The sequence below is a fragment of the Tachysurus fulvidraco genome, chromosome 7, assembly GCF_022655615.1.
Source record: "Tachysurus fulvidraco isolate hzauxx_2018 chromosome 7, HZAU_PFXX_2.0, whole genome shotgun sequence".
Lineage (NCBI taxonomy): Eukaryota > Metazoa > Chordata > Actinopteri > Siluriformes > Bagridae > Tachysurus > Tachysurus fulvidraco.
Genome location: NC_062524.1, coordinates 17,312,055 through 17,326,369, shown reverse-complemented (window position 1 = coordinate 17,326,369; position 14,315 = coordinate 17,312,055). Strand labels below are relative to the sequence as shown.

At 37.6% G+C, this 14,315-nt stretch overlaps 1 protein-coding gene and 1 long non-coding RNA gene across 2 annotated transcripts; both read right to left on the bottom strand.

Moving 5' to 3' along the window:
• Positions 1-819: 819 nt before the first annotated feature.
• Positions 820-5,249, bottom strand: LOC125145105. The gene is made up of 2 exons (XR_007143430.1): positions 3,144-5,249; positions 820-3,043 (listed from the first exon to the last, which is right to left on the bottom strand). It is a non-coding gene; the product is annotated as an uncharacterized LOC125145105 (long non-coding RNA).
• Positions 5,250-7,205: 1,956 nt separating this feature from the next.
• LOC113660558 (CD209 antigen-like protein E) lies at positions 7,206-12,675 on the bottom strand. The gene is made up of 6 exons (XM_047815776.1): positions 12,413-12,675; positions 9,354-9,530; positions 8,659-8,783; positions 8,471-8,515; positions 8,186-8,247; positions 7,206-8,087 (listed from the first exon to the last, which is right to left on the bottom strand). The coding sequence occupies exons 1-6, from the start codon at positions 12,546-12,548 to the stop codon at positions 7,934-7,936; spliced, it is 699 nt and encodes a 232-aa protein (XP_047671732.1). The 5' UTR covers positions 12,549-12,675; the 3' UTR covers positions 7,206-7,933.
• Between the last annotated feature and the right edge of the window lie 1,640 nt (positions 12,676-14,315).

Here is a 14,315-nt window from a genome sequence, read left to right as displayed (position 1 = left end):
GAAAAACCTCAGCACACGCACTGTGTCCGCCCATGTCATTACTGTTGTCGGCAAATTAGAGTAATTATCACACTGAACCAGTTAGTCTATTCCATCCATTCACATCGGTCATCACTAGTTGCTGACTCCGAGAACTCCCTAGATGTACCTCGGGGTCGTAACAGAGATGCTCATACCTGAGTCACATAAATTCAATTCAGACATTTGTTTTAATTAAATACAAAACTGCATTTTGCTTCTAAACCTTTTGGCTTTCCATAGCTTCTAGCTTCACGGTCTCATGTGAGTGAACAGCAGGAATATTAGTGGTATCCCAGACTGTTTCCCTGAAAGGCTTATAGAAACCTAGCCATGATGCTCACCATCAACCAGTGGCCATCATGAGGTGTGGAAGCTGTCTGTCTTTGGGGTCAACTTAAGCCCCGTTCACACTGCAGGTAAAAGTGGCCCAAATTTTATTTGGGGTCAAGTGACCAGGTCAGTCTTCTTCAGAAGTCAAAATATAGCTCAAATATAGCCCAGATCTGATTTTTCAAATCAATATTCAGAGCACTTCCATATGTGGTCCTGAATCAGACCCAAATCTGATTTTTTCCCAATGTGGCCACAGTGTGAACACCCAAGGCGGATTTGATGCGACTTATATGTCAATCTACATCGACATTCGTCACAATTATGCGCCAGCGAGTACGCACACAAACGTGACTATGCCTACAAAATGGATCAAATAATCAAAAGTTGCCCTCGACATCCGAAAATTTTCAAAACACCGCATCTCTGTACTGCCATTACACAAACATATAGAAAGAAACGCAAAAATGCTTATTTCTCTTTTTTTTTATTAATGCAAAAAGACAAACACAAAATACACATTGTGTTCAATGTAATAATACAACAAGAGGTATCAGTCACATTGGCTACCAGAAAAGAAAGGAAAAAAGTTACAAAAACTTGAATTCTTTTAAAATATCACATGTTTTCTGAGCTTTTTTGTTTTTTACTTTCTCCAAAAGATTACTGTGTAACTCGAAATCATTTATAAAATGGGACAGATTTGGTTTACAAAGGGCCCACTTTGTTTTGTGTATATGGTACTTTCCTAATACAATGAATAGTTGTATAATATATTGTACATATTTGTATTTTCCAAATTATCTCCCTCAAAATAAAAAAAAAACACTTCACATACACCAATTTCTACCACACAACCCAATTTTCTACTAATATAATTTTCCATATCCTTCCAAAAAATATTGAGTAGATACAATGATAAAACAGATGCAAAATTATTTCCTTTCCCTGACCACAAAATTCACAAGCATAAGAGATATTAAGCTTAAATCTTTTCAAAACATGTTTTGCAGGATAAATTCTATGTACAATTTTGTAAGACACCTCCTTAATTTTATTGTTGACACAAAACTTGTTCAGTATTTTCCATGTTTTGTCCCAGTATATATGACCAAATAAGAAAGACCAAAAAACCTTGCTGCAGGGAAAGAAACAAAACAGAGGGCATTTCTTATAATATTATTGCTACACTTTTGTTTCAAGATATTAACATTTCCAATGTATAAACTACCACAAAAGTCATCTATATTAATTTGCAAAGAACTCAAATTCTTTAAAAGAAATACAACAGTCTTTGGAATTGCATCAAAAACAATAGCAAAATCTCTTGATTTAACTGGTAATTGGAATTTTTCAAGAAACTCTGTGTAAGACAACAAATACCCATTAGAATTCAACAGCTGTTTTACCAAAATAATCCCTTCATTAATCCAGTTTTGATAGTGTTTTGTTTTTAAATAGTATGTCTTTGTTATTCCAAATGCAATAACTGTGTGGTGAAAAATTGTGATTATAGATCAAATTCCATGCTAACAGGGCCTATCAATGGAAACCAGCCAGTTTAACCGAAATTTTATGAATAGAAAAATTGCATTTCAACAAAAATGTTATGCCCCCAATTGAGTTAAATATATAATTAGGAAATACATTCCAAACACTATCTTTATTTTTCATAAATTCTATTAACCATCTAATCTTGAAAATATTATTGAGTGTACTATAATCCAGAACCTCTAGCTCCCCTTGTTGTTTAGTATTGCATATGACCTCTTTCTTTAAATAATGTTTTTTTTTTCTCCAGATAAATTCATATGTAGCCCTCTCACCAATAAATGTGGCTCAAATGTGAGAATTAAGTCTAGGGAAATTTACAAATCAACAATAACCTTGTGAGAGACACATTTCTAAATTATACTATTCCTATTAATCACAACACCCAGATCTCAGATATTCACTTGATTTTGTGTTTACCTTTAAATTGGAAATGACAAATGAAAGAAAGTAAAAAAAAAAACAAATTTACAATGAACTACTTTTTTCCCCCACAGGAAACCACACAAAATTGTAGTAGATCAACAAATGTATCTATTTTTCTCAGAACTATTTTGTCTTTGTGTACTTTTTTCTTTTGTGTGTTCCTTTAAATGATCAAATAATTAAATTTACAAAGTTACTCACAACAACAGTAGATCTCAATAACTGTAACCCCAAAAGAAATGAAGAAAAAAAAACATTTGTCACTGTAATCTCAAATTTTACCCAGCTGGGATTTTCAATACACAGATGGCGCGCTAGTTGGAGTTCTTTTTATGCAAGGCCAATGTACTCACGAATCAGAGGAAAATGAAATTCCAATTGCAGAATGACAACCTCCAATCCTCACATTCAGACGAGATGATAAACAGCATCCGGGACATTTTCCATGACGACGATGAAAGGAACCGCGATGAACTCCTCCCTCCTTGAACTGGTTTGAAGCATCCGCGAGATTCAACACAGAACTCCCAACCACTAGTATCACTGAATTATTAAATTAAACACGGGTATAATCTTCAGACGAGATGATAAACAGCATCCGGGACATTTTCCATGACGACGATGAAAGGAACCGCGATGAACTCCTCCCTCCTTGAACTGGTTTGAAGCATCCGCGAGATACAAACGAAATATAGCTAGAAACTGCAACACTGACCTGGAAAAACAAACACGGGAATATTCTTCCGGACAATTTGTAAATCTGAATCTAATAAAAAAATAAAATGTAACGATCACAAAATATATGATTATCTCACGTGCAGATCCTCGTGCTAGCTGTCTTCCGTAGCTCTGACTCACGAGTGCGCGCGGCCTGTCGCAGAATTCTCTCGATCTCCAAAAGTTACTAATGTCAGCTTTTCTCCAAACCGACCAATTTTGTTCATGTCAAACTCAACTTTTTCCCACGTAATATTCTCACTCCCCCTGTAAAACAAAAACTGCACTCCCCCGTATCCTTTTTCTCTCTAACCCCTTGAACTTGAGAGGTCAAAATACACAGCTCTCGTAGGACAGAAAAAGAAATAACGTTTTCAGAGAACACAATAAAATGCAGTTTTTTTTTTTCAATATTTTACATACACACATTTGGAAATTCTTTTAGAGACATGACAGAAAAAAAATAAAATAAATAAAAACATTTGTTAGCGTATGTGTGCATTATTTCAGACCCAAAACACACACCCAAAATAAAACAGTTATAGATTCAGAAATCCAAAAATTTGTTCAGGGTTCTACACATACAATATCTTATCCAAATCTTTCATCATAGTAGAGGGCACATCTAATGATAAAGAAGTGTATACAGATCTGGAAATACCTTCTGCCTTGGACAATAACACCCTCCCAAAAATTCATAAATCTCTCATTAACCACAAATTAAATAACCTCACCAACTTTAGCACAATGGCGTGCTTTTATAATTTTATAAATTTATAAATGTAGGTGTGCATATTGTGTTTTTTTTTTCCATTTACCACTCCGTCACACAAACACTGGAAAGGAGAAGTGGGAGTTCATTAGAAAGAAACTGCTGCATCTTTGTTTTCATTGAGATGTTGCTCAGCGACAGAGTTCCGGACGCTGCCATTCAGCTAGACGGGCTCACCTTGTTCATGTGTATGAACTCTGTGCTTGTATCTAGTTACTGCTCGTTGCTAGTGGAGTTTGTGACTGTTAGATGCAGGCCATTTTATTTACCACAAGAATTCACCATGGTTTTCTTGTCAGAGGTTACATCCCCCACAGCGCTAATGCTAAAGAGGTTCTATGTGAACTCAATGGGGCTATTAGCGATCAGCAGAATGTTCAGCCTGTGTAACTGTTTACTAAGTCCTTAGCTCTGTCTTTGTTCTATGTAGCACCATGGTCCTGGAGAAACATTGTCATATTTCACTGTATATACTGTAACAGCTATGGTTGAAATGACAAAAAAAAGCTTCTTGACTTGAGGCTAAAGTAAATTTTCACACTTGAAAATTGTGACTCAAGTGTTGAAGTGTGATACACACACATTTAAAGCTTTTAGAAGACACCCTTATCCAGAGTGACTTACCTTTTTTTATTTTAATTTCTGCAACTGAGCAATTGAGGTTAAAAGCCATGCTCAGGGGCCCAGAAGTGGCAACTTGGTGGACTTGGGATTCCAACTCATGACCTTCCAATCAGTAGTCCAACACCCTAATCACTAGTCTACCAAGTTCCCACACGCGCACACATGCACGCACACACACGTACACATACACACATTCAAACACATACAGTATTAGTCCAAAAGGCTTACAAATGCAGTTTTTTATCTATGCTATGCACTTATAAACAGTACAAGAAGTTTTGGCCAAAGGACAAAAATATAATAATACTAAACAGCAAAAGGGTGTACCTAGTGCAAACCATTTAACAAACCTTAGTGCACAAATGTGATCTATGGGAACAGAAATGCGACCACAAGCTTGTGGTTCTGAGCATATAATTCCCTGGTCAAAACTTGGAGCTACTGATAGATTTGTCAAAGGAATGCTACAAATCTTGAGAAAACACAAATAACTATTTGTGGCATTTTTAAAATATTATATCAAAGCATTAAAAATAAATTCTGAGTGTGTGTGTGTGTGTACCTGATATCTTACTTCCCTTAATGCTCCTTGTCACTCGCGTCCTCGGAGGGTCATTTGCATAGATGTCTTCGTACTTTGCGACAGCTGATGTGTTGTCTGCTGAAATTCCACATTTTGCATAAATATTTCTAATCATCTCTGTTCCTAATTATACTGATCAGCATTCAGTCTGTAGAGGTTCTGTACCGGTTCACTGCAGCTCTTGGTGATTGTGGGTATGTGTTGTTGATGTATGCCTGTGCTCTGTTCTCAAGAAAGGAAGTTAAATTCACAAAAACCAGTCAGCACTTTCAGAAGCCCGCCTGCAGTTCAGTTCAGTTCAATTTGTGTGGCACTTTGAACTTTAAATAACTTGTTTTGCAGAATCTAAATTTGTTTGCATTTCTCCCTTATGAGCCTGTGGCAAGAAAAAACTCATATAAAAAACTTATATAAGAACGTGTGTGTGACCTTGAATGGATCCAGACCCCAATGGGAACCCACCCTCATCTGGGTGACACCAGAGAGTGTAATTATAAATCATTACAAAACACTGGAGACTGTGAATTACCATTGAAGTGTTAAATGAGATTTAATTAGTTACTTTATAGGTTTGGAAACTGTATGTGAGGTTGTACTGTAGATGTTCTGTTATCAGGCCTTTTTCTGTGTCCACTGTGTCATTATCACCAATTTTTCCATTCTAATTCTCCTCTATGCTTATGTTTAGTGAACCAGCAGTGAAATGGACTTGAAACTGAGTGTCGTTTCCTTCACACACACACACACACACACACACACACACACACACACACACACACACACACACACACACACACAGACACACACACACACACAGACACACGCACACATGCATATACACATACAAACATCCAGTGTCAAGAATCCAGTGTCTATACATTGTCTGAATCTACAGACGCCTGCAAGTGAGTGGGTACAATGATGAGCTTCCTGGAACTTTGTGTGGTTTATTTGACTCTCACAATTTCTTCTGCTACTGAGAACCAATCAACACTGAGAGATGGAAACTGCAGTTGAGAAAAGAGACCAAGACCAGTGTTGGGACTAAACTTTTACAACACACAGTACTACAAAAACACATTTGTATTACGATAGTATTACTCATTGAGTTAATTTATTGATAAAAATATCCCCTCGGCTAGCTGCCCCAGCAGGTTCCGCCATAATAGTTGCCTGGTTTGCGTACGTATGCGTGGGACAGAGCTATCAAAACAGGGGTGAAATATTAAACAGTCATTTCCTCACATATCCTTGACTCTAAAAAAAAGGAAAGTTGCATCTAAAGAAAAAATATATTCTGTCCTCAAATATTAATATTTGGGACACTTGCTTAATACCAACATGTTTTAATCAGTATGTTAAGTCTTTGATTATATGGACCATGTTCATAGACTTCATTGACTTGTGTTGAGCAGATTTTGTGTTCAGACACACGTGGTTTATTTCTTACTAATCACTGTGCAGTAGACATTTTAATCAATCCTACCTGTGGGTTGAGTCTGTATGTTTTTTACATCCATGGATTCTGTCTCTACGGTAGGTTTGTGATCTTTAACAGCATCCACGCTGTCATAGATTTCCACTACCATCTCTACATGCCCATCTACAGTGTCAATACAGTGCCTTGGTCTGCATCCATCAACCCCAACTTTGTGTGTGTAGGCTGTAATGACACGTCGCGTTTTGTGATCAGTGAATTAGGAAACGATCCTTGTGTAATAATATTGTTAAATCAGAAAATCCTGAAGCATCAGCAGAAATGAGCACAGTGTGTAAAAAATATAATAATAACGTTCTGTATATTTTACTCTGTATATTTTTGACAATCCAAAAGAAGAATCTTGTTTTTTTTACAGCAAATAATTTGATTAATCTTTGACAGACAGGGGGCGCTTTAACCCAGCTAGCCTGCTTATATTGTATGTTATATTAATACTGAGGTCAAATGAAATGTTAGAAACATTATTATTATTATTATTATTATTATTATTATTATTATTATTATTATTATTATTAGTGTTAATTATATTTAAGTTATTTATTTATTTTTCAAGAGTAGATAATTAATTGACAGTTTACAAATAACTTGTATGTGCAACCCATGAAATTGTTATTGATGAACACATTTTTAAAAATTTTTAGTTTTTTAATATAGAAATGCAATATTCTTTACTCATACACTTATTTTAATCAAGAATTTATTGACAATCATACAAAAAAGTAATAAACATGAATGTAAACCAACAAATTAACAAATAAACAAACTTCAAGCACAAGTTACATCATCACAGCTTACTGATCAAGTGGTACAGCTGATTATAGAAGTGGCAAAAATCAAACAAAAGCGCTAATAGATGAAGAAATTCAGCCACTAGGGGGCACATCTAGGCTTCTCTGGATTCCAGGGTATAAGTGTGTGAATGACTATGTGAATGAGTGTTTCTGTGGTGCTGAGACGGACTGGTGTCTCATCCACACTGAAGTCTCCATCCTTTTGTAACTAGGACTTGCCATGTTCCAGAGAATCTGTTACAATGCACTGAAACTGGAGTCTCCTTCCATGAATTAGATCAACAATTATATCGTTTTCTTTAAACATTGCTTTTACTCAGTAATCAGTGCTGCAATGTTCACACATTTCCAGCTCTCTGAACTGTACTAAGACTTACAGTCATGTAGATGTGGGTAGTATATAATTTATTTCATTTCATCAAGTTTATAACATAAAATCACTTCATAGATTGTTGTTTCAGCTCTTTTTAAATACAAAACCATGTTGTATTTAAGTACAGAATTAAGTTTAATCTTCAGCAAATCATTCAAGCTACCTGATAGCTGGCTGCTACTGTGAGAATAAATGAAAAGGAAGCACAGACACAAGCTTCATATATTTTTTTAGTTTCATGGATTCAGGTAAATATTTTCATCTCACAAATCCCAACTACAAGGTGGTTACAGGGATAATCATTCCAGGTTGAGATGTTAAACTTAGCCTTTGTGTAGCCTGTTATAACACAGTCCTCGCTTTGTTCATAATCATTTGGTTCTCCGTTCCACCAGAACCTGAAAACACAGAGAGTCACAATGTCATTTTACATCTGAAGCTTCAGACTGAGAGAAAAACTGCATCATGGGTAATTTTCATTTCAATGATGTCTTACTTAGTGGTCAGTGGTGAACCGTCCACCCATTTAAATGTCCCCTCTGTGTCTGTGTCAGTCAGTCCAATCCAAGCTTCAGTACCGGCGAAATTTTTACTGATGAACTCCTGTAATTGTTACATAAGAATATAAATATAGAGCCTCATTTATACCCCCCCCCCCCCTCTCTCTCTCTCACACACACACACCTGTTCCTCTCTACTGTTTATGATCACCAGATCTGCTCCTCTCTTTATACAGTCCAGTCTGGTTTCCTCCCAGCTCTTTTTTCTATCTGTCAGTCAGACCAATCCAAGCTTGAGTACCGTTCGAATATTCACTGATGAAGTCCTGTAATTGTTACAGAACAATATAAATATAGAGACTTATTTATTCTCTCTCTCTCTCTCTCTCTCTCTCTCTCTCTCTCTCTCTCTCTCTCTCTCTCTCTCTCTCTCTCTCTCTCTCACACACACACACACTCACCCACCCACCTGTTCCTCTGTACTGTTTATGATCACCAGATCTGCTCCTCTCTTTATACAGCCCTGTCTGGTTTCTTCCCAGCTCCTCTTTACAGTAGAAATGTAGTAAAAGCTCTTGTTGAAAAATCTCCATCCTTGTACAGAATATTTACACAAATATTGATGGACTCACTCAATAACATAACCATTGTTCATAATGCTTTAGAGATTCTTTGATTTCCATTTTAACATTTGGTTTCATGACAGCACTCTCATGTTGCCAAATATTTAAAACACAACATGACCCTATGATGTTGGCTACATTGCCTTTTAAAATGAAAACTGCCATAAAAATAAAATTTTTTTTTCTATAAAATTCCAGGGGGTATTTCTTGATTAAAAAAATGCTTTTGCAGGAAAATATTTCATAAAAAGTATTTCTCACAAGAGCAACTTTAAAAAACAACAAAAAAATAAAACAAACAAACAAAAACCTATTCAAAATAATTTATTGCAAAAAATACAAAAAAAAAAAAAACAACATAAAATGGTATGAGCAAACAACTGGTAAGGATTAACTGTGAAATCTATAATATATTAGGAACTAATCAATCGATTAATTGGTACATTGATTATTCCCTTTTCACCTGTAGTGGCTTGCATTAAAATACAATTTGTTCATAAAAAAAAATTCAACATTTCCATGAAACACAGAAGTCACCTACCCAGGTTTAAAAGGGCACTGTGAAGTTTAGAGAGCTCTCGTTGGTACTGATCTCTCTCTAATTGTAACTGCGGTCTCTCTTTTGTCAGGGTGTTGTATTTGACCCACAGCACTGTGACGGCAATCAGTAGGAAAACAAACAGCAGCAGCACACACACTGCAGCCATTGTGTAAACTCCTAGAGGAGGAATAAACACAAGTTTAGTTCAATCTTTAGTTTAATCTTTACATCTAGAACAAATACACTTTACTACCAGTATCCAATTTTATTCAGTCCAATTTTAAAGGGATTTTCTGTTCATAATGAAAGTTTTTAAGCTCCTATTTTTTTTAAACAATAAAGCCAGTATGCAATCATGCAATCAAATAGCTCTAGCAAAGTCCTAGTTATATAAAAAAAAGGCAGACAGAAGACTATTGCGTTCTGCAACTACAGTATAAGTGATGCACATACCCGAGTCACATAAATTCAATCCAGACATTCATCTAAATTAAATACAAAACCGCATTTTGCTTCTAAACCTTTTAGCTTTCCATAGCTCCCAGCTTCCAGCTCCACTGTCTCATGTGAGTGAACAGCAAGAATATTAGTGGTATCCCAGACTGTTTCCCTGGAAGGCTTCTAGAAACCTTTCGATAAATTCTTACCATCAACCAGTGGCCATCCTGAGGTGTGGGAGCTGTTTGTCTTTGGGGTCAACTTAATTAGTTTAATTTCTCAAACTACTACTCTTGTCTTGCTGGGGAAAGTGTTGTCATGGTGATCGATATAGTATACTATAGTTTATAGTAATTTAATTTTTTGGCTGAGATGGAAAAAAATATAAATGAATCTAGTGTTAAAGAAACAGTAACTAATATACAGATAGTCATATTTTATTCTCATTATTAAATTTAATTGAAATTGAAACAAAGGCCCTGTGGTTTAGCATATCTGTCCAGCATCATAGAAAATGCACAAGCATTTACATTTACAGCATTTAGCAGACACCCTTATCCAGAGCGATTTACATTTTTTTTTATCTCATTTTTATACAACCGAGCAATTGAGGGTTAAGGGCCTTGCTCAGGGGCCCAGCAGTGGGAAACTGGTGGACGTAGGAATTGAACTCACAATCTTCCGATTGGTAGCCCAACACCTTAACCACTAGGCTACCACATCCCCCAAACACTGGAAAGGAGAAGTGGGCCTTTCATTAAAAAGAAACTGCTGCTCAGCGACAGAGTTCTGGACACCGCCATTCAGCTAGATGGGTTCACCTCGTTTCGTGCTGACAGAAATGCAGCTCTGTGCGGTAAGGCTCACGGTGGTGGTGTGTGTGTTTACATCAACATAGAATGGTGTAAGAACTCTGTGCTTGTTTCTAGTTACTGCTCATTGTTAGTGGAGTTTGTGATTGTTAGATGCAGGCCATTTTATTTACCACGGGAATTCACCATGGTTTTCATGGTAAGTTTACATTCTCCCCAGCAATGCTAAAGAGGCTCTATGTGCAGAATGTTCACCCCGACGGACTGTTTATCATCGCCGTATCATTTATGCTCCCTAAATTCCATCAGTATGTGGACTTTGCAACAAGAGGTGAAAACACGCTGGATCTTGTTTACACAAACATTCCCAGTGCGTATCATGCAGAGCCCCTCCCCCACTTAGGCTACTCAGACCACATCTCTGTTATGCTAATTCCAGCATACAGACCACTTGTCATACGCTCTAAACCGGTTCTGAAGCAGGTGAAAATCTGGCCAGCAGGAGCCACCTCTACTCTTCAGTGCTTTGAGTGCACTGACTGGAACATCTTCAGGGAGGTTGCAACCATCAAGGTCTCCATCAACTTGTAGGAGTACACGGCATCAGTGACCAAATACGTCAGCATGTGCATTGATGACGTGACCGTCTCCAAGACCATCACCACACACCCCAACCAGAAGACTGGAAGACTGCTGGAAAAAGGTACCCAAGCATTCGGGCCCTCACGATCAGACTGTGTAACAGTTTCTTTCCACAAGCCATCAGACTCCTTAATAACTGACATTTCAGTCATTTGCTGTTTTGCACAATACTTTACAATATTTTAGGTAACTGCTGCTATAATACTAATGTGTTCATTCCAGTATTTCTGCACATGCAATATTGTTGAACATACAGTATTTACACTGGTCGGCGCTGTTTATTGTCTTTTGTATATTGTCTTGTAATTTTTTGTTTGCACTCTCTTTTGTCTTGTTTGTCTTGTCCTGCACTGTTTGCAACAGGTTGCACGGATGAACTTTATGTATCTAGGACTAACTTACTAAGTCCTTAGCTTGTTAACGTTGTCTCATTTCACTGTGTACTGCAACAGCTATATATGGTTGAAATGACAATAAAAGCTTCTTCATTTGAGACTGATGAAGTATGATTCACACACACACACACACAAAACATTTAGAAGACATTCTTATCCAGAGTGACTTACATTTTTTTTAATACAACTGAGCAATTGAGGATTAGAGGCCTTGCTCAGGGGCCCAGAAGTGGCAACTTGGTGGACCTGGGATTCAAATTCATGACCTTCCGATCAGTTGTCCAACACCCTATTCACTAGGCTACCAAGTTCCCACATACACACACTTGCATGCATGCACATACAGTGTATGTAATATATATAAACTGTGTTGGAAATAAACTATGGAAAGCCAAAAGGCTTACAAGCAAATGCAGTTTTGTATTTACATATTTTATGCTAGGTGATAGAAAAGTACAAGAAGAAAAAATAAAAAATACTAAACAGCAAAAGGGTCAAACAAATCTGAGTGTACAAAAGTGATCTATGGGAACAGAAATGTGATCTCAAGCTTGCGGTTCTGAGCATGTAATTCCTTGCTCAGCACTAAAAGTTTCTTTGTTGAGCTACTGATAGATTTGCAGGAGGAATGCTACAAAACTTGAGAGAACACAAATAACTATTTGTGACATTTTTAATACATTATATCAATGCAGAAAAAGTCAATTCTGTTTGTGTGTGTGTGTGTGTGTGTGTGTGTGTGTGTGTGTGTGTGTGTGTGTGTGTACTGTACCTGATTTCTTATTTCCCTCATTGCTTCTGGTCACTCGAGTCCTTGGAATTTCATTTGTATAGATATCTTCATGCTTTGCAACAGCTGATGTGTTGTTTGCTGAAATTCCACAGTTTTCATAAACATTACTAATCATCTCTGTTCCTAATTATACTGATCAGCATTCAGTCTGTGGAGGTTCTGTACCGGTTCACTGCAGCTCTTGGTGATTGTGGGTATGTGGTGTTAATGTATGCCTGTGTTCTGTTCTCAAGAAAGGAAGTTAAATAGAGAACCACAAAAACCAGTCAGCACTTTCAGAAGCCCGCCTGCAGTTCAATTCAGTTCAGTTCAGTTTTATTTGTGTGCCACTTTTAACGTCTTTCGAAAAATCAAAAATTTATTTGCATTTCTCCCTTATGAGCCTGTGGCAAGAAAAATCTCTCTTATATAAGAATGTGTGTGTGACCTTGAATGGATCCAGACCCCAATGGGAACCCACCCGCATTTGGGTGACACCAGAGAGTGTAATTATAAATCATTACAAAACACTGGAGACTGTGAATTACCATTAAAGTGTTAAATGAGATTTCATTAGTTACTTTATAGGTTCGGATACTGTATTTGAGGTTGTAGATGTTCTGTTATCAGGCCTTTATCTGTGTCCATTGTGTCACTTACATCTCAGAGTATGGATTCCCCTACACCTTCGTTGACACATTTCTAAACTGTGGCAGCAGAAGAGATTTTACAACTCATCCAGTCCTGCAATCCTACCACCTGCCCATTGGATCCACTCCCTACCACTATGCTCCAGACCATCTCACAAGACCTCTTGCCCTTCATTTCCACTATCGTCAATAGATCCATAGCATCTGGTCAGGTACCAACTACTTTCAAGAGAGCAAGGGTTATTCCCATCCTAAAGAAACCTGCTCTGGATCCATCAGACATCAGTAATTACAGACCGGTATCACTTCTCTCATTTCTTTCAAAAATTCTTGAACGCATTGTCTATAATCAACTGTCTGTCTATCTCTCACAGAACAACCTCCAAGATCCCAAACAGTCTGGCTTTAAAGCAGCTCACTCTACAGAGACAGCCCTTTTGGATGTCTCTGAGAAGCTACATACTGCTAGATCAGCCAAACTATCATCCGTCCTTATCCTCCTTGACCTTTCAGCAGCGTTTGATACGGTCAACCACAAGATTCTCTTATCCTCACTCAAGAGTCTTGGGATTTGCGGATCAGCTTTGGAATGGTTTGCCTCCTACCTGGAAGGACGCTCATATCAAGTAACATGGAGGGGAGTGACATCTGCTCCACGCAGACTCTCCACTGGTGTCCCACAGGGCTCAGTACTTGGTCCTCTTCTTTTCTCCTTGTATACTCACTCTCTTGGTGAAGTTATTTCATCACATGGGTTCTCTTACCACTGCTATGCTGATGATACACAACTTATCTTCTCTTTCCCACCCTCAGATGCCACAGCTTCTGACCGGATCTCAGCATGTCTGGCAGAAATTTCATCATGGATGACTGCTCATCAGTTAAAGCTCAATCCTAGCAAAACTGAACTGCTGTTCATCCCAGGTGATTCATCCCCAGGTCATGATCTTGCTATATCCTTGCACAACGATCTGATCTCCCCTTCAGCCACAGCTCGCAACCTTGGGGTAACCATGGACAATCAACTGTCCTTTTCCTCTCATGTTGCAAATGTGACTCGCTCATGTCGGTTCCTTCTCTACAACATTAGAAGGATTCGGCCATTTTTGTCCACACAGACTGCCCAGGTACTTGTTAAGTCTCTTGTCATTTCTAGACTGGATTACTGCAATGCACTGCTGGCAGGTCTACCTATGAACGTAATCCGTCCTCTGCAAATGATCCAAAATGCAGCTGCCCGGCTTGTTTTCAAC

Bases quoted from the DNA above. Each gene is read 5' to 3' on its own strand.
- LOC113660558 (XM_047815776.1), bottom strand. From the start codon at position 12,548: ATGATTAGTAATGTTTATGAAAACTGTGGAATTTCAGCAAACAACACA. The intron at 9,531-12,412 runs GTACAGTACACA...TTCCTCCTCTAG, and splicing joins TGAGGGAAATAAGAAATCAG to GAGTTTACACAATGGCTGCA. The intron at 8,088-8,185 runs GTAAGACATCAT...CTGTGTTTTCAG, and splicing joins GGTTCACCACTGACCACTAA to GTTCTGGTGGAACGGAGAAC.